The sequence below is a fragment of the Eschrichtius robustus genome, chromosome 1, assembly GCF_028021215.1.
Source record: "Eschrichtius robustus isolate mEscRob2 chromosome 1, mEscRob2.pri, whole genome shotgun sequence".
NCBI classification, from domain to species: Eukaryota; Metazoa; Chordata; class Mammalia; order Artiodactyla; family Eschrichtiidae; genus Eschrichtius; species Eschrichtius robustus.
The window spans coordinates 74,712,144-74,738,401 of record NC_090824.1 but is presented as its reverse complement, the minus strand read 5'-3'; the positions used below and the strand labels follow the sequence as shown (position 1 = coordinate 74,738,401).

The 26,258-nt window shown below is 44.9% G+C and overlaps 3 protein-coding genes across 3 annotated transcripts in view; 1 reads left to right on the top strand and 2 right to left on the bottom strand.

The window, feature by feature from the left end:
• The first annotated feature begins 23 nt into the window (after positions 1 to 23).
• On the top strand, positions 24 to 15,420 carry OXA1L (OXA1L mitochondrial inner membrane protein). The gene is made up of 10 exons (XM_068547932.1): positions 24 to 127; positions 570 to 731; positions 12,134 to 12,347; positions 13,424 to 13,567; positions 13,822 to 13,907; positions 14,096 to 14,260; positions 14,457 to 14,561; positions 14,652 to 14,814; positions 14,902 to 14,982; positions 15,069 to 15,420. The coding sequence occupies exons 1-10, from the start codon at positions 65 to 67 to the stop codon at positions 15,194 to 15,196; spliced, it is 1,311 nt and encodes a 436-aa protein (XP_068404033.1). The 5' UTR covers positions 24 to 64; the 3' UTR covers positions 15,197 to 15,420.
• A 510-nt stretch (positions 15,421 to 15,930) lies between these two features.
• The window catches only part of SLC7A7 (solute carrier family 7 member 7), a 29,783-nt gene continuing 19,455 nt past the window's right edge, over positions 15,931 to 26,258 (bottom strand). The window contains exons 3-10 of the mRNA XM_068547886.1: positions 21,586 to 21,711; positions 20,567 to 20,711; positions 18,926 to 19,049; positions 18,568 to 18,671; positions 18,177 to 18,273; positions 17,063 to 17,212; positions 16,673 to 16,856; positions 15,931 to 16,449 (exon numbers count right to left, since the gene is read on the bottom strand). Coding sequence (XP_068403987.1) covers positions 16,346 to 16,449; positions 16,673 to 16,856; positions 17,063 to 17,212; positions 18,177 to 18,273; positions 18,568 to 18,671; positions 18,926 to 19,049; positions 20,567 to 20,711; positions 21,586 to 21,711 — 1,034 coding nt within the window. The 3' untranslated portion in view covers positions 15,931 to 16,345. The remainder of the gene's footprint in view (positions 16,450 to 16,672; positions 16,857 to 17,062; positions 17,213 to 18,176; positions 18,274 to 18,567; positions 18,672 to 18,925; positions 19,050 to 20,566; positions 20,712 to 21,585; positions 21,712 to 26,258) is intronic.
• RBM23 (RNA binding motif protein 23) overlaps positions 21,603 to 26,258 on the bottom strand; it is a 96,432-nt gene continuing 91,776 nt past the window's right edge. Inside the window, exon 15 of the mRNA XM_068547895.1 lies at positions 21,603 to 21,711. Coding sequence (XP_068403996.1) covers positions 21,703 to 21,711 — 9 coding nt within the window. The 3' untranslated portion in view covers positions 21,603 to 21,702. The remainder of the gene's footprint in view (positions 21,712 to 26,258) is intronic.

Sequence of the window (26,258 nt, the reverse complement as noted above, 5' to 3'; positions counted from 1 at the left end):
CCTCCTCCCGCGAGGCTGCGGTTCTGAGTGCGCAGACGCGAACTTAAGTTCTCTTCCTGGCAAGATGGCGCTGGGGTTGATGTGCGGACGCCGGGAGTTTCTCCGCCTGCTACGGCCCCAGCGTCAGGTAAGGATGCCCCGGAGCCGAGCGCCAGGATGCCACCCTATCCCTGTGACCCGAGCCAGGAATGACTCGTGCTGTGGGCATGAGCAGACGCTGATCTGCTCACCGGGACCTGCGTCTCGTGACCTCGGGTCACATGAGGACGCGGGAGGGTTCCGTTCCCGACTCCGTGGGTTCAGCAGCCTAGTATCGTGGTCTGTTCCTGGGAACAAGCGTCACCCCTTCTAAGGAAACCTCAGCCTCAACCTCTGGGCCCCGGGGTGGGTCTGCGGCAGCTGAGATGCAGGACTCACAGCTTGCAAGCCTTCAGGCTCGCAGTCTGAGCGCGGGGAGTAGAATGTGCTCACCTGTGGTAGCTGGCTGCCTGTCTGGCGGGGGGCGGGCCGTGAGCATAATGAGCGAGTTCACCCGGTAAAAGGATTCCATCCTCCTTTTACCCACTCAGTTCCACAGCGTAGCAGGGCCCTGCCAATGGCCCCGGAAAGCGCTGACAGCGAGGCTCCGGTTCCCAGCCGGCCGCTGCTGCGGGCACCCGCACTGTGTCCTCCTCGCGGCCCCAGGCCCCCGGGGCCTCAGTACCTCTGCCATCTCTTTTGCAGAAGCCCAGGTAAGAGACGTTTCGTCCCTGCAGTGTTAGGAGTGGTGCTTCTTTCTGATTTGTTTTTATTTTGCTTTGACTTGGGGGAGGGGAATGTGGAGCAGAGTTCTTGTTCACACTCCACCCAACTCGCCAAAAGATAGCATCTCTGCATGAGAGAGATTTTCAAATCAGTGGGGAAATTATTGAGAGCACAGGAGGAAAGATTTACGTTATGTACTAGGCGTTGTTTGCCAGAATGGTGGCAAGCCACTGATGGTGATATGAGATGTGATTCTGTGTGTGTATTAGAAAAATTATAACTTGCATATCAGGTGTGGACAAAGAATGTCACCTGCTATATCAGTAAACAAAGGATGTTGCGGCCTTCAGCCACTGCAGCCACCCCCAACCGTGCACCCTGAGGGAATTCAGGATGGAGAAACAAAACTGGCCCTAGATAGTTAAGGTACATATCAAAGGAATGATTTCAATAAGCCCAAAGTCTTGCGTCTCTCCATACTTAGAAAAGCACTAAATTCATTAACTTGAGACATCTGGTTTTTATTTAATTAGCAGTAATTTTTTGGTGTTTGACTACCTGGTTTTTTCTTTTGTTTTGTTTGCAAAAACTCCTGTACATCCTGGCTCCTCCCTTACCTCTTTGGAACATCCCTCAGAGCTGAGAGGTTGTATCCTGGGCTTACGTCCTCAGTAATGCCCCAAATAACACACAGTTCTCAACGTTTAGGTCGTGCATTTTTTTTTTCAGTCATAGCCTGGGCTACCAACGAAGGGACCCAGAGCAGAGTTTTCCCCTGCACCTGAAATCTGAGGAACTGGAGCCTTGGTACCGGCAGAGGCCTCTTGTACCCATCTGCCTCCTCAGAGAGTCCAGACAAATTTTGGTGAGTCTCTCCTGGTTCTTGGATCTCCCACTTATTGCTTGATGATCCTGAGTTTTATTTGGCAGTGTCTAATAGGCACCTGGCTGCGCAATTGAAAGATACTGGGAGTTACTCAGTTGAGACACTCTGCGTGGTCTGGACTGGGTGATTAGCTGAGAAGCTGGCCTAACGTTTTTTCAGAAAGCCAGCCTCCAATTAACACCCTGCCAGGTTTTTGTACTTACATTTACAAGTATGTACTTAATTGGGAATTAAAGGAAACCTTGCCCTGAAAATGGCCAATAGGGGCTCTTTTTATTTCATACGCAGTTAAGTTAGAGAAAGCCAGCTTGATAAAACATCTTTTCTTTGTTTCTTACAAAGAAACAAAAGCCCTTCTAGGGAACTTGCGTTTTTCTCTGTCTTTGAAATGTAAACGTTCTACCTGATCTTCTTGCGCGTGCGTGTGTGTGTGCGCGTGTGCGTGTGTGTGAAGTTGGTCTGTGCCATCCGGAAAGTACATATATGGTGTACGTTTGGCAGCCAGTTGAATAGACTGAGATTCTGAGCAGTCTTTTGTCTGAGTGCGCCAACTCTCAGGGACTTAAGTCATCTTAATCTTCGTTGCGTCAGCCTCTGACAAAGACCTTTAATTTCTTAGACTGTTTTTTAGGAGTAAACTTTCTAGATCTTGTGAAGGCTACATCCTTTGCACTCTCTTGTGGGGATGCTTCTTGCATCTTATTGGTTTGAGTTGTAATTAAAATACCACCTATCAATAGCCATTGGATCCTGTAAATTGGAAAAACTTCTAAATTGGTAAATTTTTAGAGAGCTGTCATAAACAGCTGTTTTATTGGTACCTATAAAAAAACAAATTAGAAAGTGGATATACACACACACAAAATAGTTAACCTAAGAACTCCCTTTAGTTTAAAAAAAAAAAAAGGGTTTGAGAAACCTTATTTGTGGTCTCTGCTTCCCCTCAGAGGGTCTTACAAATGCTAATAAAAACATTGAAGATAATGTTAATGAGGCTGATTAACAGGGAGGTTAAAAAAAAAAATGAAGTGAAAGTCTAGAGTCTTCTTCCCAACGAGGTGGAAATTTTAAAGGAACTCATCCCAAATGGATAAAGAAATCTTTAGATGGCTATTAAGAAATGAGATAAATAAAACGGATGTTAATAGGGTTAAAACAAAAGGTTTTGGTACAACACTACCTGAGGTTGGATGGACCAATGTTATTGGTCCCCAACATTAAAGGGCCCCAAACAAGTCCACTCTATTTACCCCAGTGTAATGTGCGTGTGTGTGTGTGTGTGTGTGTGTGTGTGTGTGTATAATATACTTTTTCACCCCTTCTAAAGGCTATAAGAAACTTACACTGCGATACCTGACCAGCGATTGCTTGAGGCCACAGGCCAATTGGTCAAGTTAAAAGATTGACAAAAGAGCCTGAGTCCCTTGCCTCAACCTCTTACTAGGGACCCCAGAGCCTTTTATACAAAAATAGATTAAATGATTGGGATAAAAAGGAAGTTTCTGGACTCCTTTTAAGACCAAGGCTTGTTCATGGGATCCTAATGGAAACTAAAGTTAAAGGTGTAGAAGTTGATAGACTTGAGATAAAAATTTATCAAAATTGGTATATTTAAATGGACTTTATGTAAGATGGTTACATCTCTTTTGCCTAATTATACTGTAGGATAGATATTATGTCTCACTGGGGAATGCTTCCCCTGCCTGGTATTTATTATAAGACAGGGCATATAAATCTGCTCCTCAGACAATATTAATTAAGCATACTAAAGGAAACCAGTAGGGTTACCAGAGCCTGAACAATACAAAGTAAAAACTGAGAGCTAATATTCCGGGGTTAATGAAAATAGTAATAGAGATTTGCTCTGGGTCTAACTGGTACACTCAGAAAGAGGGCCTTTGTTGAATGCCTTGTCCAAACTTTTTGTTTTGTTTTGTTTTAATGTCTTGCATTTCTTTTTTTTTTTCTTTCTTTCTTTTTAATTATTTATTTATTTATTTTTGGCTCTGTTGGGTCTTTGTTTCTGCGCGAGGGCTTTCTCTAGTTGTGGCAAGCGGGGGCCACTCTTCATCGCGGTGCGCGGGCCTCTCACTATCGCGGCCTCTTTTGTTGCGGAGCACAGGCTCCAGACGCGCAGGCTCAGTAGTTGTGGCTCACGGGCCTGGTTGCTCCGCGGCATGTGGGATCCTCCCAGACCAGGGCTCGAACCCGTGTCCCCTGCATTGGCAGGCAGATTCTCAACCACTGCGCCACCAGGGAAGCCCCAAACTTTTGAAGACATGATAAATTGAACCCTAAGAACTCTTGGTTTTCAGTTTAGTCGGAAATCTCAGTGATATTAAAAAAACAAAGAAAATATAGTTGGGCAAATCAATCTTTTAGTATCATTTAGGCAACTAACCAGTTCTTTGGGGAATTAAAAGCAACTGTCTTTGTCTTGAAAATCTCTACAAATCAGAAATGTAAATTCAGCCCACAAAGACCTGAGTCTGAGACTAATTAGCTCAATCTGGTAAAACCTGAAACCAAAGAGAAAAGGCCTTTTAAATTCAAACCAGTGGAAAGGCTCCCTCACCCAAAATCTAGTTCGTACCCTCCTTAGGGTTTATCAAGGAGAAATACAAATCTTAAAAGTCTTTTCCACAAATAGCAAAGCCTTAGTCGTCTGAGCGAATGAATTTAATTTATTCCAACTGTTGTTTATAAACTAGTAAGTTTATATTGTAATACCTGATTCATAGCTAAGTTTTTTAAGTGAAACTATGAGATCTCTAGTTTTGTCTGTTTATGTGTGTGTAGATATTATACATATGAGATGTCACTACCTCTGGATATACTCTCTAAATTTATGAAAGACCTCTATTTAATTGACTTAAAAGTAAGCGCTTACGAATTAAATCTTTCTAAATATAAAGGAAACTGGCCGGAATGAATTTCAGGTTCATGTGATCTAGGAAATATTCAATATTAAATTAATATCTGATGTTAAAGCTAGTTTAAGCTTGCTGGTTTAATCAATATAGACATTTCTTTTATTGTACCTAGGTTTACTGAAGGTCAGTAAGTTCATGTTATTTCTGTTGCAGAGTTGTCAGCAAGTAAAAAAATTAACTTGGTGATATTTTCATAAGTTATAAAATCCACAAGCCACAGGGTGCAGCAAAAAAAAAAAAGGTAAATGAGGTACGAGTTGTCAACTGAAGAAAACTACACAACTTAAGAGTTGAGAATTGTGTTTTATTTGGGGCATTACTGAGGACTTAACTAGGATACAGCGTCTCAGCTCTGAGGGACTGTTCCAGAGAGGTAAGGGAGGAACCAGGAGATATAGGAGTTTTGCCAAAAAAAAACAAAACAGAACAAATAGTCGGAACATCAAAAGATTACTCTTAATGAAAGAAAAACCAGATGTCTCAAGTTAATGTGTTTAGTACTTTTCTATGTAACAAAAGATGCAAGAGTCTGGGCTTTTTTTGATGGGGGTGGGGGTGGGGAGTGCTTATTGAAATCCTTCCTTTGATATGCACCTTAACTATCTAGGGCCAGTATTCTGTTTTTCTCCATCCTGAATCCCCTCAGGGTGCACCCTTGCAGGTGGCTGCAGTGGCTGATGGCCCCAACATCCTTTGTTTACTGATATGACGGGCAACATTCTTTGTCCTCAGTGCCTCCTCTTGGTCATAAATTAGATCAATGTTTTTGGGAGGCATTCCATGACCAATTTTGTCCCACATTGCTAGGAAGACACATTCCTAGATGAGGGAAAGATTCTGTTTATAGGCCAATGTGTTGATTTTTGGACTAGGCCCTGTTCATAATCTAAAATTCTCTGTATCACCTGTCTTACTCATCTATTAGGATCCAGGAAATGTTTTCCCTTGTTGCTTCTTCCCATATCTAGAGTTGCACTATTACAATTATTCTATGTAGAGTTACATATATGGTCAACTGTCTCAAGACTTTTAGCCATGGTTACACATTGTGTAATATAAGAGACAATCTTATAAAATAGACAGGAGGACTTCCCTGGTAGTCCAGTGGTTAAGACTCCGTGCTTCCAGTGCAGGGGACACGGGTTTGATCCTTGGTCGGGGAACTAAGATCCTGCATGCCACACGATGCGGCCAAAAATAAAAATAAAATAGACAGGATACATACTATAGCTAGTAACGTTAATCAGATCATAGTACAGCAGAGAGAAACACAAGGCATAAACAATTTGGAAACAAAGAGAACAAATTAAAATAATGATTAGTATAAATAGTTGTAATCTGGTCACACAATAAACCATCAAGTCAGGACTTCCCTGGTGGCCCAGTGGTTAAGAATCCGCCTGTCAGTGCAGGGGACATGGGTGCGAGCCCTGGTCCAGGAAGATCCCACATGCCGCGGAGCAACTAAGCCCGTGCACTGCAACTACTGAGCCTGCGCACTGGAGCCTACGACCCACAACTGCTGAGCCCACGTGCCACAACTACTGAAGCCCACGCACCTAGAGCCTCCTCAATGAGAAGCCCGCGCACCACAACAAAGAGTAGCCCCCGCTCGCCGCAACTAGAGAAAGCCCATGCACAGCAACGAAGACCCAATGCAGCCAAAAATAAATAAATTTATTTAAAAAAAAAAAAACAAACCATCAAGTCCACAGGAGAGCCAGCTGGAGAAGCCAAATTCTGGATGGATCAGGTAGAAAGATAAATGTTTCATCTTTGTTTACAAACGTATACTTTATCAACTTGCTTTAGATCATAGCCTAAGAAGAAAGGTTTCCTGGAAAACAAAGATTAAAAGCCAGTATATTTCAGAAAATTATAAATCATATTTATCAGTTCATTCAGTCCCATGTAATTAATTGCTGTTGATCTGGATGAAGTCATCAAGTTTTTCATTAGAGTTTTGTAATTTCTTACCCAAGTTAGTGGTATGATTTAAAAGTTATCAGAAACTTACATTTGTCAAAAAGTTCTTTTTATTTATTTATTTATTTTTTTGGCCACGCCGCGTATCATATGGGATCTTAGTTCCCTGACCAGAGATCGAACCTGCGCCCCCTGCAGTGGAAGCACGGAGTCTTAGCCACTGGACCGCCGGGGAAGTCCCAGAAAGTTCTTTTTATGAATCTTCTTGAAGATCTTCATTTTATAAAAGCACCAGAGTAAAACAGTGGTTATCTATAAACCACAAAAGACTTAAAATGGCATGGTTAAAGATCTGGTTACAATAGATGGCTAGTGGGAAGCAGCCGCCTAGCACAGGGAGATCAGCTAGGTGCTTTGTGACCACCTAGAGGGATGGGATAGAGAAGGTGGGAGGGAGATGCAAGAGGGGAGGAGACATGGGGATATATGTATATGTATAGCTGATTCTCTTTGTTATAAAGCAGAAACTAACACACCATTGTAAAGCAATTATACTCCAATAAAGATGTTAAAAAGAAAAAAATCTGATTACAGTGTAATTGACAAGAAACTTGGATATTTCTGTGATGTACAGCATTTTAAGATAATAACTAGAATTATGACTGATAACATTATGCCAGGAATTTTAGGAATTCCATATAAATTTTGGAATAGCTATATTAATGACATTTACCCATACAATGTAACCTAAGGTTTGTCTCCAATCAGTTGACAATATTTCTCAAGTAATTTAAACATACCACATAAGCCCACGTTTAAATTTGTCTCTGAGATGCCTCAGGGTTTCTTTGAAGCATCCCAGAGTCAGCTGGAGGTTAAAATAACTTTAGTTAGAATTTGTTACTTGTAAGCTTGTCAAAAATATCAAAAAGGTTTCAAAACACATGGTCACATAGGATCATAGGTCACTGTGAAACAATACTTATTCACTTAACCAAAGTGACAAGAGATTTCAAAAACAAATACAGATCCTTTAAAGGGTATGAACTAGATTTTGAGTGAGGGAGCCTTTCTAGCAGTTTGAGTTTTAAAAGGCCTTTTTCTCTTTTTTCCTTGGTTTCAGATTTTACCTGCTTGAGCTAATTAGGCTCAGCCTCAAGTCATTGTGAGCTGTGTTTATATTGATTTGTAGAGATTTGCAAGACAAAGACAGTTGCTTTTAATTCTCCAAAGAACTGGTTTGCCGCTTAAATGATATTAAAAGCTTGATTTGCCCAACTGTATTTTCTTTTATTTGCTTTTTTATATCACTGAGAAGATTTCCAACTAAACTGAAATTCATGAGTTCTGTGTTCTAGAATTTTAGGGTTTAATTTAACCATGCCTTCAAAAGCTTGCATAAGACATTCAACAAAAGTCCTCTTTCTGAGTTCACAAGTTAAATCCAGAGCAAAATCTCTATTATTATTTTTATTAGCCCTTGAATATTGCTCCCAGTTTTTATTTTATATTGTGCAGGCCCAGGTAACCCTGTTGGTTTCCTTTAGTGTGTTTAATTATATTTCCTGAGGGGCAGATTTATACGCCCTGTGTTATATCAGGCAAGGAAGCATTCCCCAGTAAAACATGTCTTTCCCATAATATAATTAGGTAAAAGACATGTAACCATCTTATATAAAGCTCATTTAATACCAATGTTTATAAACCTTTGTCTCCATTCTTTCAATTTTTATACCTTTAACTTTAGTTTCTATTAGGACCCCATCAACAAACCTTGGTTTTATAAGGAGTGCAGAAACCTTTCTTTTTATGCTGACCATATAAAATAGTATTTTTGTATAAAAGGCACTGGGGGACTTCCCTCGTGGTCCAGTGATTGAGAATCCGCCTTCCAGTGCAGGGGACGCGGGTTCAATCCTTGGTCGGGGAACTAAGATCCTACATGCCATGGGGCAACTAAGCCAGTGTGCCACAACTAGAGAGCCCGCGAGCCACAGCTACTGAGCCAACGCGCCACAGCTAGAGAGAAGCCCGCGCACCGTAACGCAGATCCTGCATGTTGCAACCAAGACCTGATGCAGCCAAATAAATAAATAAATATTTTTAAAAATAAAAGGCACTGGGGTTCCCAGTGAGGGGCTGAGCCAAGGGACTCAGACCCTTTGTAAATCTTTTTTTTTTTTTTTTTTAAATATTTATTTATGTTGCCACATGCGAGATCTTCGTTGCAGCATGTGGGATCTAGTTCCCTGACCAGGGATCGAACCCGGGCCCCCTGCATTGGGAGCGCGGAGTCTTAGCTACTGGACCACCAGGGAAATCCCTGTCAATCTTTTAATTTGATTAATTGGCCTATATGTTGCCCCAAGTAACTGTTGGTCAGATATCTCAATGAAATTTTCTTCCAGCCTTTTAAACATACATTTTTTTTTTTTTAGTTGGGATAAATAGAACAGACTTGTTTGGGGCCCCTTAATGTTGAAGATCAATGGGAATCCCTAAAGGGGGCTAAAGCCCATCCAACGTTAGGTAATATTGTACCAAAACCTTTTGTTTTAGTCCCATTAACGTCCATTTTATTTATTCCATTTCTTAAAAACCATCTAGAGACTTTTCATCTTTTGGGACAAGTCCCTTTAAAATTTCCACCTTGTTGGGAAAAAGTCTCTAGACCTTCCCTTCAGTTTTTTCTTATTTCCCTGTTAATGAACCTAATTAACATTATTGATTTTTATTTTTTTTAGCATCTGTAACACCCATTGAGGGGAAGCAGAGACCAGGAATAAGGCTTCCCAAACCAGTTTTTTGTTTAGTTTAAACTAAAGGAGTTCTTAGGTTAACCATTATATATATTTTTCCACCTTCTAATTTGGTTTTTCCATGGGTCCCGATAAAACAGCTGTTTATAATGAGACTCTCTAAAGATTTACCAATTTAGAGTTTTTCCAATTTAAAAGACCTGTCATCTGGCCATTAATGAGATATATCTTAATTGTGATTCAGACCAATGGGACGGACGAAAGAAGCATCCCCACAAGAGAGTGCAAAGGGTGCCACCTAAGCAAGATACAGAAGGTTTACTCCCAAAAATAGCCTAAGAAAGTAAAGGCCTTTGTTGTACAGGCTGACGCAGCAAAAGTTAAAATGGCAAAAAGCCCCTGAGAGTTCGCACAGTCAGGAAAAAGACTGCTCAGAATCTCAGTCTGTTCAGTTGGCTGCAAAATATATGTACCTTCTGGATGGCAGAGACCAAGTTCTCACAAAACACAACACACATACTCACTCGCACTCGCACACTTAAGAAGATCAAGTAGAACATTTACATCTCAGACACTGGGAGAGACTTGCAAGTTTCCCCAGAAGGGCTTTTATTTCTTTAAGGTCAGAATTCTGAAAAGATGGTTTATCAAGCTGTTTTTCTAACTTAACTGCGTATGCAGTAAAAGAGCCCCAGGGCTTCCCTGGTGGTCCTTCCTCGCTTCTACTGCAGGGGGTGTGGGTTTGATCCCTGGTCAGGAAAGTTCCGCATGCCGTGAGATGCAGCAAAAAAAAAAAGCCCCATATGGGCTATTTTCAGGGCAAGATTTCCTTTAATTCCCAATTAAGTGAGTACTTGTAAGTATAAGTTTTGTACGTACATAGACTTGGCGAGAGTGTTTAACTAGAGGCAAAGATGTTAGGCCAGCCTCTCACCTAATCACCCAGTCCAGACTCCTTATTGTCTCAACTGAGCAACTCCCAGTCTTTCTACCTGGTTTCCCCAGTAGCTTTCAACTGGGCAGTTAGACACTGCCAAATAAAACTCAGGATCATCAACCAATAATCAGGAGATCCAAGAATCACCCAAATTCGTCTGGACTCTCCAAGGAGGCAGACAGGCCCAAGAGGCCTCTGCTGGTACCAGGCCCTGGATCCTCTTACAGTTCGAGCAAAGGAGAGAGTTCTGCTCTGGGTCCCTTCGTGGTCACCAAAATTGTTGACTGAAAAAAAATGCACAACCTGAAAGTTGAGAATTATGTTTTATTCAGTGGTCTTGCTGAGGACTTAAGCCAGAAGACATCCTCTGAGATAGCTCCGAGGGACTACTCCGAAGAGGTAAGGGAGGAGCCAGGATATGTAGGAATTTTGCAAAAAAAAACCAGGTAGTCCGAACATCAAAAGATTAGTGTTAAAAGCCAGACATCTCAAGTTAATGAGTTTCGCACTTTTCTATGTGTGGAATGATTTAAGAGTCTAGGCTTGTTGAAATCATTCCTTTGATATGCACCTTAACTGTATAGCACCAGTATTGTTTTTCTCCATCCTGAATCCCCTCAGGGTATATAGTTGAGGGTGGCTGATGGCTTGATGGCTTGCAGCATCCTTTATTTACTGATACGGCAGGCAACATTCTTCATCCACATAAGACAGGCGATCCAGAGAATTTTAGATTATCAACAGGGCCTGATCCAAAAATTAGCAAATTGAGTAGCCTATCAGCAGAATCTTTGCCTGATCTAGAATCAGCCTTCCTAGTGCCATGGGACAAAATTGGTCATGAAATGCCTCCCAATTGTTGGTCCAGTTTATGACCTAGAAGGAGGTGCCGAGGACAAAGAATGTCACCCGCCATATCGCTAAACAAAGTATGTTGGGGCCATCAGCCACTGTAGCCACTCCCAGCACTGCACCCTGAGGGAATTCAGGATGGAGAAACAGAATACTGGCCCTAGATAGTTAAGGTACAAATCAAAGGAATGATTTCGATAAACCCAAATTCTGGTGTCTTTCCATACATAGAAAAGCACTAAATTCATTAACCTGAGACATCTGGTTTTTATTTAATTAGCAGTAATTTTTTGGTGTTTGACTACCTGGCTTTTGGGGTTGTTTTTTTGTTTGTTTGCAAAAAACTCCTATACATCCTGGCTCCTCCCTTACCTCTTCGGAACAGTCCCTCCGAGCTGAGAGGCTGTGTCCTGCACTTAAGTCCTCAGTAATGCCCCAAATAACACACAGTTCTCAACTTTTAGGTCGTGCATTTTTTTTTCAGTTGACACAATTTATAATTGTATATCTTTGATTATAACTTGTATATCCCTGATTTCATGGACATTAATATTTCTCAGGATGAGACCAAGTAGATATTTTTGATCTTAAAAACTGAGTTGTTTAAAGAAAAATTATAATAGTTTCAGTGTATGCAGAATCGTGCCAGTGATACTCGAATGACTGAAGTTTGGAAAATGCACAGATAACTTCCCAACATGAAGGAGAGTCATGAAGTCTTATTTTGAGTAACTTATCTTTCTGCCTAGAGGGGGAAATAAAATATCCTTTTTTAAAAAATATGAGTGGGAATATTTACTTAGAGTAAGAAATCTTTACAAAGTAATGGTTTTTAAAAGCTGACAAATACCACAAGCATTACAAAATCCAGGAAAATAATGTATTTTTTAATTGACTTCCTGGCATAAAATGTTCTTTTTAAGCTTTGAATTCTATGACAGTGTAGGCTACCCTGGGAGAACGAGAAACAGGGTGTCAAGAGAGTACCCCAGTATCGGTTATCATAAGAGGGACCTCGATTTCTGTGTGTGTGTCCCCTCCTCCCCGAATATAACGCCTGGCTTTTTTTTTTTTTTTCCCTCCTTTTTCCCCACAGGTTCAGGCCCCTCCGGTCATTCCTGCAACTCCCCCACCTACAGCAGTACCTGAGGTGGCTTCTGGAGACACTACAGATACCATCCTGGCTGCTGCAGAACAGAGCTTTACTGAGCTTGGGCTGGGGTCATACACCCCAGTGGGACTGATCCAGAACTTATTGGAATTTATGCATGTTAACCTAGGCCTACCTTGGTGGGGGGCCATTGCTGCATGTAAGGGGGATATATCTTGTACAACAGTAGAGGAAATGGGGGCTTAGGGTTAGAACTTTATTTATTTATTTTTGGCTGCATTGGGTCTTCGTTGCTGCACGTGGGCTTTTCTCTAGTTGCGGCGAGCAGGGGCTACTCTTCGTTGAGGTGTGCGGTCTTCTCATTGCGGTGGCTTCTCTTGTTGCGGAGCACGGGCTCTAGGCACGCGGCCTTCAGTAGTTGTGGCATGCAGGCTCAGTAGTTGTGGCTCATGGGCTCTGGAGTGCAGGCTCAGTAGTTGTGGCGCACGGGCTTAGTTGCTCCGCGGCATGTGGGATCTTCCCAGACCAGGGCTTGAACCCGTGTCCGCTGCATTGGCATGCGGATTCTTTTTTTTTAAATATTTATTTATTTATGTATGTATTTATGTATTTATCTATGGCTATGTTGGGTCTTCCTTGCTGTGCGCAGGCTTTAGTTGCGGTGAGTGGGGGGGCTACCCTTCCTTGTGGTGTGCGGGCTTTAGTTGCGGTGGCTTCTTGCGGAGCACGGGCTCTAGGCGTGCAGGCTTCAGTAGTTGCGGCACACAGCCTCAGTAGTTGTGGCACGCGGGCTCTAGAGCACAGGCTCAGTAGTTGTGGCGCACGGGCTTAGTTGCTCCGTGGCATGTGGAATCTTCCCGGACCAGGGCTCGAACCCACGTCCCCTGCATTGGCAGGTGGATTCTTAACCACTGTGCCACCAGGGAAGCCCTGTCCCTTGGCTTTTGCGACAATCTTTGTAGATTTTCTTCCTGTTTTTCTGACCACACCCTCCCATCTCCATTGCTCAGTACTCTACCTGCCCCTTTAGTGCTGGGATTCCAGGTTCCATCCTTAGCTCCCTTCTCTGTCCACTTCACACCATTCATCATAATGTTGATAAATGTTGATAAACTAAGTCATACCCGTACCCTTTGTTTTGGGGCCCTTTGGGCACGAGTCACAGGGTGGAAAAGTCTGGGCTAAGAGCCCCTTTCAGTGAGGACCTAAAAACCTTCAGCCTTCTAGCTGCAGAATGGCTTGAATTTCACTCCAGGCTTAGTTCGTGTTTTCCAGGTACAGTCCTTGCCCGCTTCCTGGTGTTTCCTCTCATCGTGAAGGGCCAGCGAGAGGCCGCTAACATCCACAACCACTTGCCAGAGATTCAGAAGTTTTCCGCTCGAATCAGAGAGGCCAAGTTGACAGGAAACCACACTGAATGTGAGTCCGTTGCAGAATGAGCATGGGTGAGGACCACATTTGCGCTTTCCCTGACATTCAGCTCAGGTTGGGGGAGCAGCCTAAATCAGGAGTTGCTACAGTTGGGCAAGTTCTAAGATTTACCTGCTTCTTAGGCCTAATGCTTCCAGTGACTGGCCAGGGTCAGTTAGAAATCTCATGGGCCAGGTGATGAGGATGGTCACCTCCTCCGACCTAGCTGTTAGCCCAACCGTTAGCTTCTGCTCCCTTCACAGTTTACAGGGCCTCCTCGGAGATGACGTTCTACCAGAAAAAGCATGATATTAAACTCTTTAGACCTCTCATTCTACCTCTGACTCAGGTGAGCAAAAAACATTTCCCTTCTTTAACTTCATCAGAACCAATCAGATTACTCCTCTGTGTTTCCCATGCCCTAGACCCCCAAAAAAGCATGTGGTGGTGATACTATGCTACATGGGTTTCAGTAATGGAGTAATTAAAATGTCCCTTCTACTAAAGGGTCCTGACACTGTTTATCCTGTGTCATAGGCCCCGATCTTCATCTCCTTCTTCATTGCCTTGAGAGAAATGGCTAACCTTCCTGTGCCCAGCCTGCAGACAGGTGGCCTCTGGTGGTTCCAGGATCTCACACTATCTGACCCCACTTACATATTACCTCTGGTGGTCACTGCTACAATGTGGGGTGTCCTTGAGGTAAGCCCAGGTTCGCCGAGTGCCAGGCCTGCAGAATGGGGAGTGAGGGGAAAGTAGTTGTATAGAATGGTCATTCTTCGCTCCCTGGAGAAATAGAGTTGATGGGTAAGAAATCTGAGCCACATTCAACTAAAATTGCCATGCATTTACTGTTCTTCCCCTGCCTCTTTTTTTTTTTTTTTTTTTTTTTTTGCAGCTAGGTGCTGAAACTGGCATGCAAAGTTCTGACCTTCAGTGGATGAGAAATTTTATCAGATTGATGCCCCTGGCAGTCTTGCCCATAACTATCCATTTCCCCTCGGTAGGTAATGGCTTAGGGGCTGGCTCCAAGTCTCCCGGCAAGCTGACCAGGGACGCAGCTTCTGAGTACCTTCTCTTCCTTCTCATCCAGGCAGTGTTCATGTACTGGCTCTCCTCCAACATGTTTTCCCTGGGCCAGGTGGCCTGCCTCCGTATTCCAGCTGTACGCACTGTACTTAAAATCCCCCAGCGCGTTGTGCATGACGCAGACAAATTACCTCCCCGGGAAGGCTTCATAAAGAGCTTCAAAAGAGGTAAGGGCCTGTCCTCCGTGAATAGGACCCGGGGAGAGTGGCCTAGGAGTGGGTACAGGACCAACTGCCTTACTCCTTTTTACACAGGCTGGAAGAATGCCGAAATGGCACATCAGCTACAGGAGCGTGAACGACGCATGCAGAATCACTTGGAGCTAGCAGCCAGGGGTAAATAACCCTTTGCAGGCTAAATTCTGTCATTTGTTTCTTCCTTTCCTTTGTTCATCGAGATTGGTTTTCTCTTCTTCCCCCAGGTCCCTTACGACAGACCTTTACCCACAACCCTCTGCTACAGCATGGAAAGGATGGACCTCCCAACACCCCCAATAGCAGCAGCAACAAACCAAAGTCAAAGCATCCCTGGAGTGACACACTTGGCTGAACTCTCTTCCGTGCTCATACTGGCAGGAACTCTCTCTCTTCAGAGACTCAACCTTAGAACAAGAATTGATGCTGGGTCCTTGCCCCAGACCTAGAAACTGTGGGACATGTTGATGTTCATTTTAAAAGTGGATTCCACTACAGACTCTTCCACCTAAGTGTGAAAGGACACTGGGGAGCCAAGTGATCTTCCCATCCGCTGAGTTAGTAAACCTCTGTACTACATGCTGCTCCCTGACACTTATTAAACAGGGAAATGGATGGAGTGCTTCAGAAAAAAGAATAGGTTGGGTGGTGATTGTTCTTGCTGGCCCATGCTCTTAGGAGGCGTCTCAGTGTTGTAACCTGGCATTAAGGGCTTAGATGTGTTGTCCCGTCCGTACTTGCTTTGTGGTCAGAGGTATGCGTGGTAGGTGGAGACTGTATCTGGAGGAACCACATTCATTTACCCCAAGATTACCTATAAAATATCCTTCAAGAAGTAGATATGCTTAAGTTTTTAGTGATAATTAAGAGGAATGGAAGTTGATAAAGCTTTTATCGAACAACCTAGCATTTTGCTACAGCAGCTTAGGTGTTCTCTTGTGTAGAGACTGGTTGCATCAGCCTTCAGCCACTGGCTCGAGAGGGAAGAAATACTCAGATTCTTTCAAGCATAAGATTGTTTTTAGTCTTCCTGCCAGGCTAATGGGAGCTGTCCTTGAGACACCATACAAAAATGAAGTCATTCAGAGCTCAGGAACATACCCTTTTATTGTCTAGCACCTTTGATAGTTTCACGTCTCTAAAGGAGACAGGAAGTTTGGAGCATTATTGGGTCTTTCAGTGGGAAAGAGGAGTGGGCAGGCACACTGGAGGTGAGTGGATGCCTTCACACATGGGACCGTGCCACTGGAACCTCCAAGCCCACACCTGGCATGCTCCCCATCGCAGTCTGCTTTATTGTCCCTTTAAAAGAAATACGGAACAAAATGTAGCAAAACAAATAAATTACTCTCCATCTCTCAGAAAGCAAGTTCAAAGGTTGTTGAAGCTGCCTAAGAGGCTTCTGGGCAGACGCCTCCAAAGAAGTGAGCTTTTCAGCTTCCTTGGCTCCAGCCAGTAGGAGATGAGGCCCCTGCTTCCCACATCTCAGGATTTCTTGTGGTGGTTAGTTAGACTTGGGATCTTGTTGCTTGGGCATCTCTCCATCTTCCAAATCCATCTCTGCAGCAACTGACATACATAGGACCTGGAGATACCACGTGGCAGATGCTACAAAGAGAAGTTTGAGTCAAAACTGAGAAGAGGTCAACTGGGCTGAGTTCAGGTGGCACTGGGGCTGGGCCCAAGGGGACAATTACAGTTAAGCCTCAACAACAGGTAGGAGCTGTGGCAACGGTGATTTGGAAGACTAGATTTGCAGAAAAAGCCAAAAAAAAAAAAAACAAAAACAGGCTGTACAATAGCTGAGCCGACTTGAGGATCCAAGGCTTACCCACAATCCTGCGGAGGCAAAGAGGTCGTTTGTGTTCTGGCACTCTGACGATGAAGAAGTAAAAGGGCAAGCCTGAGAGGGCAATGCCAATGCCGATGAGGGAGTTGATGGTATCACTGTAGAGTGGAACAGCCACCAGGAAGATGGTGCAGAAGCAGAAGACAACGGGGAAGAAAAGGCTGAGCTGAGGGCACAGAAGAAACAAGTGGAGGTTAGCTCAGGGTGGACAGCCAAGACGACCCCCACCTCCTGTGACCAGCAGAGCACTGAGTGTTCTTGTCACCCCTTTCCTCAGCTCGTAACCACCCTCGAGTTCCGGGCAAAGGCTTCTGAATAAATGTAGGAACCCCCTGGAGCGGGTGCAGCGGAGGTGGGACGGAGAGGAGCTACCTTGAGAGGACGAGGCCTGTCAGGCTCCTTCCAGCGCAGGTAAAGCTGACCCACAATAGAGAGCCCCACGAAGAACCAGTAGCTGAAGCTGTAGTAGTTAATGAGCTGGAAGATGTCCTCCACACACAAGTAGATCAGCGCCATGAGACCCTGCAAGCGCAAGCCCACATCAGCTGCTCTCAAGGCCTGTCACGCAAGGCACTTGCCAGTCCTCTTTATCTCCCACAAACCCACCCCCTTGTCAAGTCCTCAGTCTCCGCAGCTGTCCTTTTCTGTTCCCACCCCGTTTACCACCTTAGTTTCAACACCTCGCTCCTTTCCTATTAAGTCAGTAGCCTTTTTCAGCCCATTCTTCAAACCCTTGCCAGGTTAATCCTCTGTACAGCCCAGCTCAAAACAGTTCCTCAAATAGCTTTTGCCCCAGAGCCTCTCCAGAATGGCTCCAACATACAATTCCAGCTTTTACCTTCTGCTACCCAACTCCACACTGCTTAACCTCCGGACTTTCTGATGCTGTTTCTCTCAACCTAAAGCCCATCCATCGCTACTGTTTGCAACCCTAACCTTAAAAATCCACTTCAAATTCACTTTCTCCAGGAAGTCTTTCCTCGTTCACCCTCTACCCCCACAGAGTGACCATTTCTTCCCTTGAACACTACGTCACTGTCTGCCACGGCAGTCATTACAGTGTATTCCATGAACTTTATGCCTCATCCTGGACCAGAGGAGGTCACCATTCCTTAGAGAATATGGATTCTCTCAAGAACCACTGCAGCAGGGACTTCCCTGGTGGTCCAGTGGGTAAGACTCCACACTCCCAATGCAGGGGGCCTGGGCTCGATCCCTGGTCGGGGAACTAGATCCCACATGCATGCCGCAACCAAGGGTCTGCATGCCGCAACCAAGACCCAGCACAGCCAAAATAAATAAAAAAAACAAAACAAAACCACTGCAGCAGTTATAGCACAGTGCCTTGCCCACAGTGGATGGTCCATCAACAGTTTTTCTATTAGAATCTTCTTTAGAGCTTCTGGGGAGCTAAGAACAGTTGTATCTACTGTTACTAAAGTTCCCCCACAATCTGGCTTTCAGCCCCAGTCTTGAGACCACTTACATTGAAGAGCAGAGCCGGCACTGGTGTGAACCGCTCAATGTGAATCATGCAGATGGTGTCAGGGAGATGGCCTTCTCTTGAGCCCACAAAGAAAAGCCTATTTTGGGTAAGATAGGAGAGGCTGAGAAACTTGTGGGACGTGGGTGTGGCCTGTCTGTCGTGCCACAAGGCCCTCCCTCGCTGGCATCCCCTCCTTCAAAAGGGTTTGAATAATTTGGAATGGAGCTCAATGCTGAGACTTGTAAGAACTGGAGGCTGCTGATGCGAACAAGGCCAAAGGGTTGTGACTGTCACTTCGGGATCACGGTGACTGAAGTCTGGGTCCTGTAAGTCCTGCCCTGCCCTGCCATAGCTCTTCACTTCACCCCTCAGTAAAAGGTGACACGCATACCTAGACGCAGCCACGATGGAGGCATTGAGGCCACCAAAGCAGGATAACGCAACCGCCACTGGAATGGTCCAGTTGAACACTCCAAAAATCTGGTCTGCAAATGTCTAAGGGAAAGGAATGGAGAAGAGTCATTAGCAGGACCTAACGGGGATGGAAGGCAAGGACAAGCATGCCCCCTGGTGCCCCCTACTAGCACCCCAACCCTTCTTCCACAGCAGGGCTAACAGGGCCTCGTAAGCCCAGTACTCTAGGCATACTCTTTTCAAGGACTACCCGCTCTCTGGGACTTTGAAGAGCAGCACCGATACCCAAAGCCCACAGACACACCCTCTCCCTTCTGCTAGTGAAAACCCTTTACCACGGCAACAGCGTCGCTGGCCAGGATGTCTCGCATGTCGAGCACCGTGTAATAGGCCACATTGGTTAAGATGTAGATGATGGTGACAATGGGCATGGAAATGCCAATGGAGAGGGGCAGATTCCTACAGCCAAACAGAATAGTGGATACATTAGCCCCACAGTCTCATCCCCACTCCCATTCTCAGACTCTGCCCCACTAATCCGGGGATGGGGCCTCCCGTGGCATTTCCCCAGGGCTTTTGTCTTTGAAGTTGCCTAGGATAGGATAGGATAGTGGCTTAAGCGCTGAACTAAAGACAATCAGGGAAAGGAACATCGCATCCGAGAAAGGCCTACACAAAAAAAGGAAAAAGGATTAACAGATGACTGTGTCACAGCATGATAACAGCACAGGTAAGTTTTGTTTGTTTTACTCTAGAGGTCTCTTAGTATCAGGATTCCTCCTCTAAGGCTGTCAACACTGAAAAATTTGTATTAAGGTTAAATATGAAAGAAGAAATTCTAGAGGGAAACTGAAATCTAACCTCTCCAGAGAATAAGATAGGCCCTCAGTAGAAAGAACAATATGTGTATCTGAACAAGCAATCTGGGAAATATGTTCACCCCAACCCCTTACTCAGTTTGAGAGCTTTGAGTGCCATCCTAACCAGAGGCCAAGAGAAAAACAAAGACTTCTCAAGGTCCCTCTGGCCCAATAAAGCCATGATCTTTATAAACGTTCTTCACAGTGAGACTGGGGGAAAGAAAAAAAGGAGAGAGGAGCAAATACTCAAGTCATTCAGTTTCTGTCCGGTAGGTGGAAGCACCGCCCAGGCCTCTATCTGCTATTATCTGCTCCCAGTGTTGCAGCGCTAGATGTGTATCAGGAATACTCTGTTTCTCAAAGCCAAGAGGAGTTTATTATGATTATTTTGACTTAGAAATTTACAGAAACCTCACTCCCTGGCAAATATTAGTTCCTAGAATCATTGAATTTCAGAGCCAGGAAAGGCTCTAGAGATCATATAATTCAACCCCCTCAATTACAGATAAGGAGCAGGCAGAGATGGCAGGGGATTCCCTCAAGGTCATCCAACAAATCAGTGGAAAGACAGGTCCAGACCCTTTGACTCCCTGCCCGGTGTTCTTTTTACTCTGCGTGACTACAGGGCAATTCAGAGTAAAAACGGTGTCCTGAAACAAACGATACCACAATTCAAAGTCAGTATGAATTTGAGAAACAAGGAAGGGATCAGAAGGGAAAGGAAGGTTTCTGGTAGTCTGTGACCTAAAGTTATATATATGGGAATAAGGGTGGGTGCAAAATCTATCAAGGAAAATCTGTGTTGTTTTTTTTTAATTTTAAAATTTTAAAAAAGCATACACGAGCACATGGTACAACTTGCTTTCATTAATGCAGAAATGCATGAACAAATGAGAAAAGGCCTGTAAAGAAAAAAAATTTTTTAACACAAGAAAGTTCACCTCTTAGCTCTGCTACTGTGATCATGGACAAGTTACTTCTCTGGGCCTCCGGCCTCCAGTCTATTAAAATGACACTGATAAAATCAACCAGTTGTGGTATGCTGTCTGGTACACAGTAGGAGCTCAATAAATGATGGCTATCATTGCCATGGAAAGTTGATGGTGAGGTACCTACCTCTCAGGATTCTTGATCTCTTCGGTGACATAATTGAGGGTATCCCAGCCCGAGTAGGAGAACAGAGCCGAGTACAGTGCCAGAGCAATGTTGCCCATTGAAAATGATGAACCCTCAAAGGAATTTTCAAAGTGAGTCGAGGCTCCTGGAACCCAGAGAACATGGAAAGGCAGAAGGATTAGTGGCCTACACCCCAACTACAAGCTGATCCAGTAAAGGAGAGGAAGAATGTGACGATAATAGAATGTGTGTGGCTTACAACACCTTGGCAGCAAGGGTACCAGTGAAGGAATGGGGAGCAGAAGAGAGACATCTACAGTAACAGGCCTGAGTGCAGGCAGCAGCACAGGGATCTTCACAGGAAGGACCCCGGTGGCTCTCTAGAGGAAGGAACCACGACAGAGCAGAGGGCTGGAGAACGGGGGTGATGCAGTTCTGTCTGCCCCCTTCCTAACCCAGACAGCTGACACGGAGTGGAAGAAGGGCAGGGCTCAGTATGCCCAGTCAACAGAGTAGTTGCAGGGTAGGTGTTCACACCTGGGAACTGGGAGAGGAGTGGGTACAAGAGGTTCATTTCTGCCCTTGTCCGCTCCCAAGGGGAGACAGTCAGAGCCACAGCATTGGGCTCGACAATCTGCAAAAACCGGCTCCTGGGATAGGCTCCTTTTTGCCCAGATCAACCTCCTCTGGGAGGCAGCATGCAGAGACGTGACAGGACAGGCTTTGGGGTCAGTCTGCCTGGGTACAGATTTCAGTTCCACTACTTAAGCTAGGGACTTTAGGGACTTCCCTGGCGGTCCAGTGGTTAGGACTCCGTGCTTGCATGGCAGGGGGCGTGGGTTCAACCCCGGTGGGGGGAACTAAGATCCCGCAAGCCTCAGGGCATGGCCAAAAAGATAAACAAAATGGGAATAATAATAGTACCCATTCAATGAAATCATGCACAGAGGTCACTTAGAGGAGTGTGGCATATAGAAAATGCTTAACAAACATTAGTTGCTGTCACTCTTATTTCTTACCCTGGCCAAGTCTAACAACGCCTGCGATGATGACGGCGATCAGCGCCAATACTTTTGCGTAGGTGAAAACATCTTGTACCAGGGTTCCCCACTTGACATAGGCACAGTTAATGAAGGTTAAGAGACCTGAAAGAAAAATAATACTGATTGGTGACTGACCCCACCATCCAGAGGGCCTTAGACCCCCAAGCAATTTTTCTAGTACCAGTCACCAAAATAGACCCTTTGGCCAAAGACAGGACTGTTTGGGCTCTGACCTGCTCTTCATTGGAAACCTCTGCCCAGAATGCCCTCACCATTATCATTCAAAGGCACTTGCTGAGCACCTGTGTACACAGCACTACACACACACACACACACACACACACACACACACACACACGCCCTCAGCACTTTATACAAGAGACAAAACAAAGCAACTGGATTTGCTTACACACAAAAGTGCCCACAGCAATAGGAGGCAACTGGTAGCGGAACAGGATTAGTGATGCGTTCCAGCTGTTGGCTCTGAAAAGTCATGGTCTCTCCCCCTCTCCAGCCCTGTATCCCCTTATATGGACTCCAGGACCCAGCATTCTGATGCTGTGGGATTACTGTTAACCTTGATGAGTCCTGTTGTGACTTATCCAACGTCTAGGCCAGCAGGTCAGGATGTGTGGCCAGGATTAGGCTGGAGGCCAGACTTCCTGCTACTGCCGGCCAGCTCAGCTGCTTGTTTGCATGCTTGGAAAGACTCCTGGAACTGAGGTTCCTACAGAAGGGGGATGGGGCATGTTTCCTGACTGGACAATGCAAAAGTCAGAGCCACAAACATTCCTCAAGTCCTTCTATCCTGGGGTAGAGGCAATCCCTTTACTTGGATGAGCTTCAGCAAAATTCATGGATTGCCCTTAGAGCCAGGGTTCTTAACCTAGGGCTTCCACAGGCCTGAAATTCTTTGTAAAGTGTTATGTACATATGTCCAAAGAATATGCATTGTTCTAAGAAAAGGGTCCATAACTTTCACCAGAATCTCAGAGAAATCCACTACCCCACCCCCCAAAAAAAGCTATAATCTGCTACTTCAGAAGAAGAAATTCAAGAGGGGAAGAAAATCGGGGCTTCCCTGGTGGCGCAGTGGTTGAGAGTCTGCCTGCTAATGCAGGGGACGCGGGTTCGAGCCCTGGTCTGGGAGGATCCCACATGCCGCGGAGCAACTAGGCCCGTGAGCCACAACTACTGAGCCTGCGCGTCTGGAGCCTGTGCTCCGCAACAAAAGAGGCCGCGATAGTGAGAGGCCCGGCACCGCGATGAAGAGTGGCCCCCGCTTGCCACAACTAGAGAAAGCCCCCGCACAGAAACGAAGACCCAACACAGCCAAAAATAAATAAATAAATAAGTAAAATTTAAAAAAAAAAAAAAAAAAAGAGGGGAAGAAAATCGAAAGAAACAGTTCTGAAATTCAGCAGAATGTTCCTCAATCCCCCACCAACCTCTTAAACAAGCAGGCAGCCACATACCCCGTACCTTCCCCGCTGTGGCAAAGTGGATCGTTTCACTGCTCCCTCCGTCCCAGCTCAGCAACTGGAGCGCTAGAAGGAGGGCTTAACAGCCAGCCCTTCTCCCAAGGGCTGCGAAGACAAGATCAGAGCCAGCCTGCCTTACCAGAGGAGAAAGTGCTGGGCTTGCCTGCTTCAAGCCACCAACTCAGTCCCAAGTACTCCCTGTCTCAGTTCTAGCAGTGGTGTGGCCCTCAGTGTCCCCAGTCCTTCTGTTTTGTTGTGTCCTGGTCTCATCATACTCTGGCCCAGAGGCTACTTCATCCTGAGAGGCAGGAAAGAGCAGCCCCTCAGAACAGCTGTCTCACCTTCTGTCTCCCCCTCCCTTACTGCCCAAGTTCTTTTCCGCTCTTCCAGAAAGGGGGCATTCCTGTCCCAAACAAACACTTGCCTTTCTGCCTAATGAACAAGCCAATGAACAACCAAACCTTATCACAGGGCTGGGCAAAAATGCACCCATAACTCCAGGCCAACGTAGTGTTAAGTTAATAAAGACACAAGCATGTAGTCTCCACAAGCATCCCACAAAACGGGCAAATCTTTCAGATCTGCTGATCCTCCTCAGCCAGTCACCCATCCTTTACTCCCCACCGGACTTCTGCCTCCTGCCTCTTCTCTCCATCCTGTAACCTCCACCCCTCACCCTCAGGCTCTGCTGCTGACTTACTAATATAACTCAAGCCAGGTTGGATTAGAAGCATCTGGGACAACTGGAGCTACCATATTCACAAAGGAATGGGGTCATCCTTTTCCTGGATTCAACAGGGATCCAGATCTACTGTTAGCAGAGATCACTCCCATTTTTTTCCACTCTGATCCCAAAAGTACATACTCTACTCCATCAATCAGAAGTGCACAGTTACCCTTGACCTTAGAGAGTCATTTATCGAGATCATCAATATTTATACAAGCATAATTCTTGGTATCTCATCTCCTATCTCAAGTAGCTTATCAGATAAATTTTCACACCGCTTGTTTCTAACAGGCCTGGTAAAGAGAATTGCCTCCACATTGTATCTGTAGTAATGCTTCGACTCTAGTAACGGTTAGGAACCCACTGTAGCTTTACACATTAAGCATCTGTCCCCTGGGCTTATCACTCAGTCATACAGCAGTTTTCATATCAGTCATTTTCCAAAGCTACACACTGTAAACATACATCGTTGTATAAAGAAACCAGCCTTTCTACTAAAAAAATAAGTTGAGACTTATTTTTGAGAATTAAAAAAAAACATGGTAAGTATTTATTATGCATTTGAACTGGGTTTGAATTTTCAAGACTGCGTATGTCAAAAATAGGCAGAATGACCATTCATTCCAGTTTGCTGTCGCCCCTGGGTAAGACAAACAACCCGAGGCTTATAAATGCACTTCATAAAGAATGATATAAAAAAGCCATTAGACCTATGAAAAGTGATTCAAACCAAGTATTCATTAGGGAGTGGCTGAAATCAAATGTGTCACATAGCAATACCAAGTAAAAATACTGGTGAGGATGAGGTATAACTGGAACTCTCATCCAAGCCTGGAGAGAGTATGAATTGATGTATGGGTTTTGAAAAACTTTCACTTTCTATTAAAATGAACATACACACATACAATGACCCAGAAATCCCATTCCATGGAATATACCCAACAGAAATGCATACAAAAGTACACCAAAGGATGTAATTGAATTTTTAAGTGATAAATTTATCTTTTGCATTGGCAAAGAAATGAAGATACTGATCGGCAATTTTCTTGTATACTGCAATCAGTAGAAGACAAATCAGAGGTATTATTATTGTCCCCTCTGTCCGTTGTTGTGTTTCTCTTTTTCATACTGATGTGAAAAGCAGCTGACTGTTCTTTGACAACATAAGTCTCCTCTTAAGGTCTCATTTTCACTATATAATTGGCTATGATACTTGCATGTATTTCATCAGGTCTCCAGCTATTCAGAATGATGATTTCTAATATATTTTTCTCCTAGTGCAAGAATAAGAATTCAGTAGCCATAATGTTTTCTGTTGCCTGTGAAAAATGGGCTTTTTAATTTAGTTAATATGACAAAGTTCATCTTATTTAGAGGGATTATTTTTAATGTTATTATAATAAAAATGACACCTTTATTAAAAAAAAAAAAATTCATGGGTGGACTTCCCTGGTGGCGCGGTGGTTAAGAATCCGCCTGCCAATGCAGGGAACACGGGTTCGAGCCCTGGTCCGGGAAGATCCCACATGCCGCCGAGCACCTAAGCCCGTGAGCCACAACTACTGAGCGTGCGCTCTAGAGCCCACGAGCCACAACTACTGAGCCCGTGTGCCACAACTACTGAAGCCCGTGCGCCTAGAGCCCGTGCTCTGCAACAAGAGAAGCCACCGCAATGAGAAGCCTGCGCATAGCAACGAAGACCCAATGCAGCCAAAAATAAATTAATTAAAAAAAAAAAAAATTCATGGGTAGCCCTCAGGGTCACCAGGGGGACAACACTAAACTGGGATAGGCTTGAGAATTAAGAGACTGGTTCCGGTTCAGAGTCAGTCTGTAGCCACATGCCACATGCTTCTGTTCTCAGCTCTGTCCAAGGATGTGGACAGGGAAGAGCCAACTCCTTATCCTTTACTGCAACAAATTCTGAGAAGAAAATACATGGATTGTTTACATTTTAATCCCTACAGCTTCTCTAGTCTACTTCCATATCCATCCATCTGTATCCTTGCTCTTACCCACCAGTGTTCCCTCCTCCACCGCTCCTGAGCCTTCGCTCTCAGCCACTGACCCACCATCTTGCCCTGATCCGCTCTCTGTATTGAGCACAGGAGGTTCGGTTTGAACGAAGAAGGGAATCCTCTGGAAAGAGCGCTGGCCCTCATCCTCCCCAGCGCACAGCTTCCTCCAGGGCCTCTTGGCCGTGGGAGCAGGAAATGGGTATGGCAGGCAGCAGTGCTGACTGGGCTCTCTGTCCCCACCCCCAGCGGATACAGCTGACCGGTGGCCCCAGAGCCCAGCCAAGTGCACTGTTCTTGAGGTGGAGCCTGACCTCCTGCTTCAGAGGCAGGGAAGGGGGTGGGGGTAGGACATGGGGTTAGAATAATACGGAGGCAACTGCAAGTTAACCTCAAGGACAGAGATGCCCTACCCTCCTACCTCTA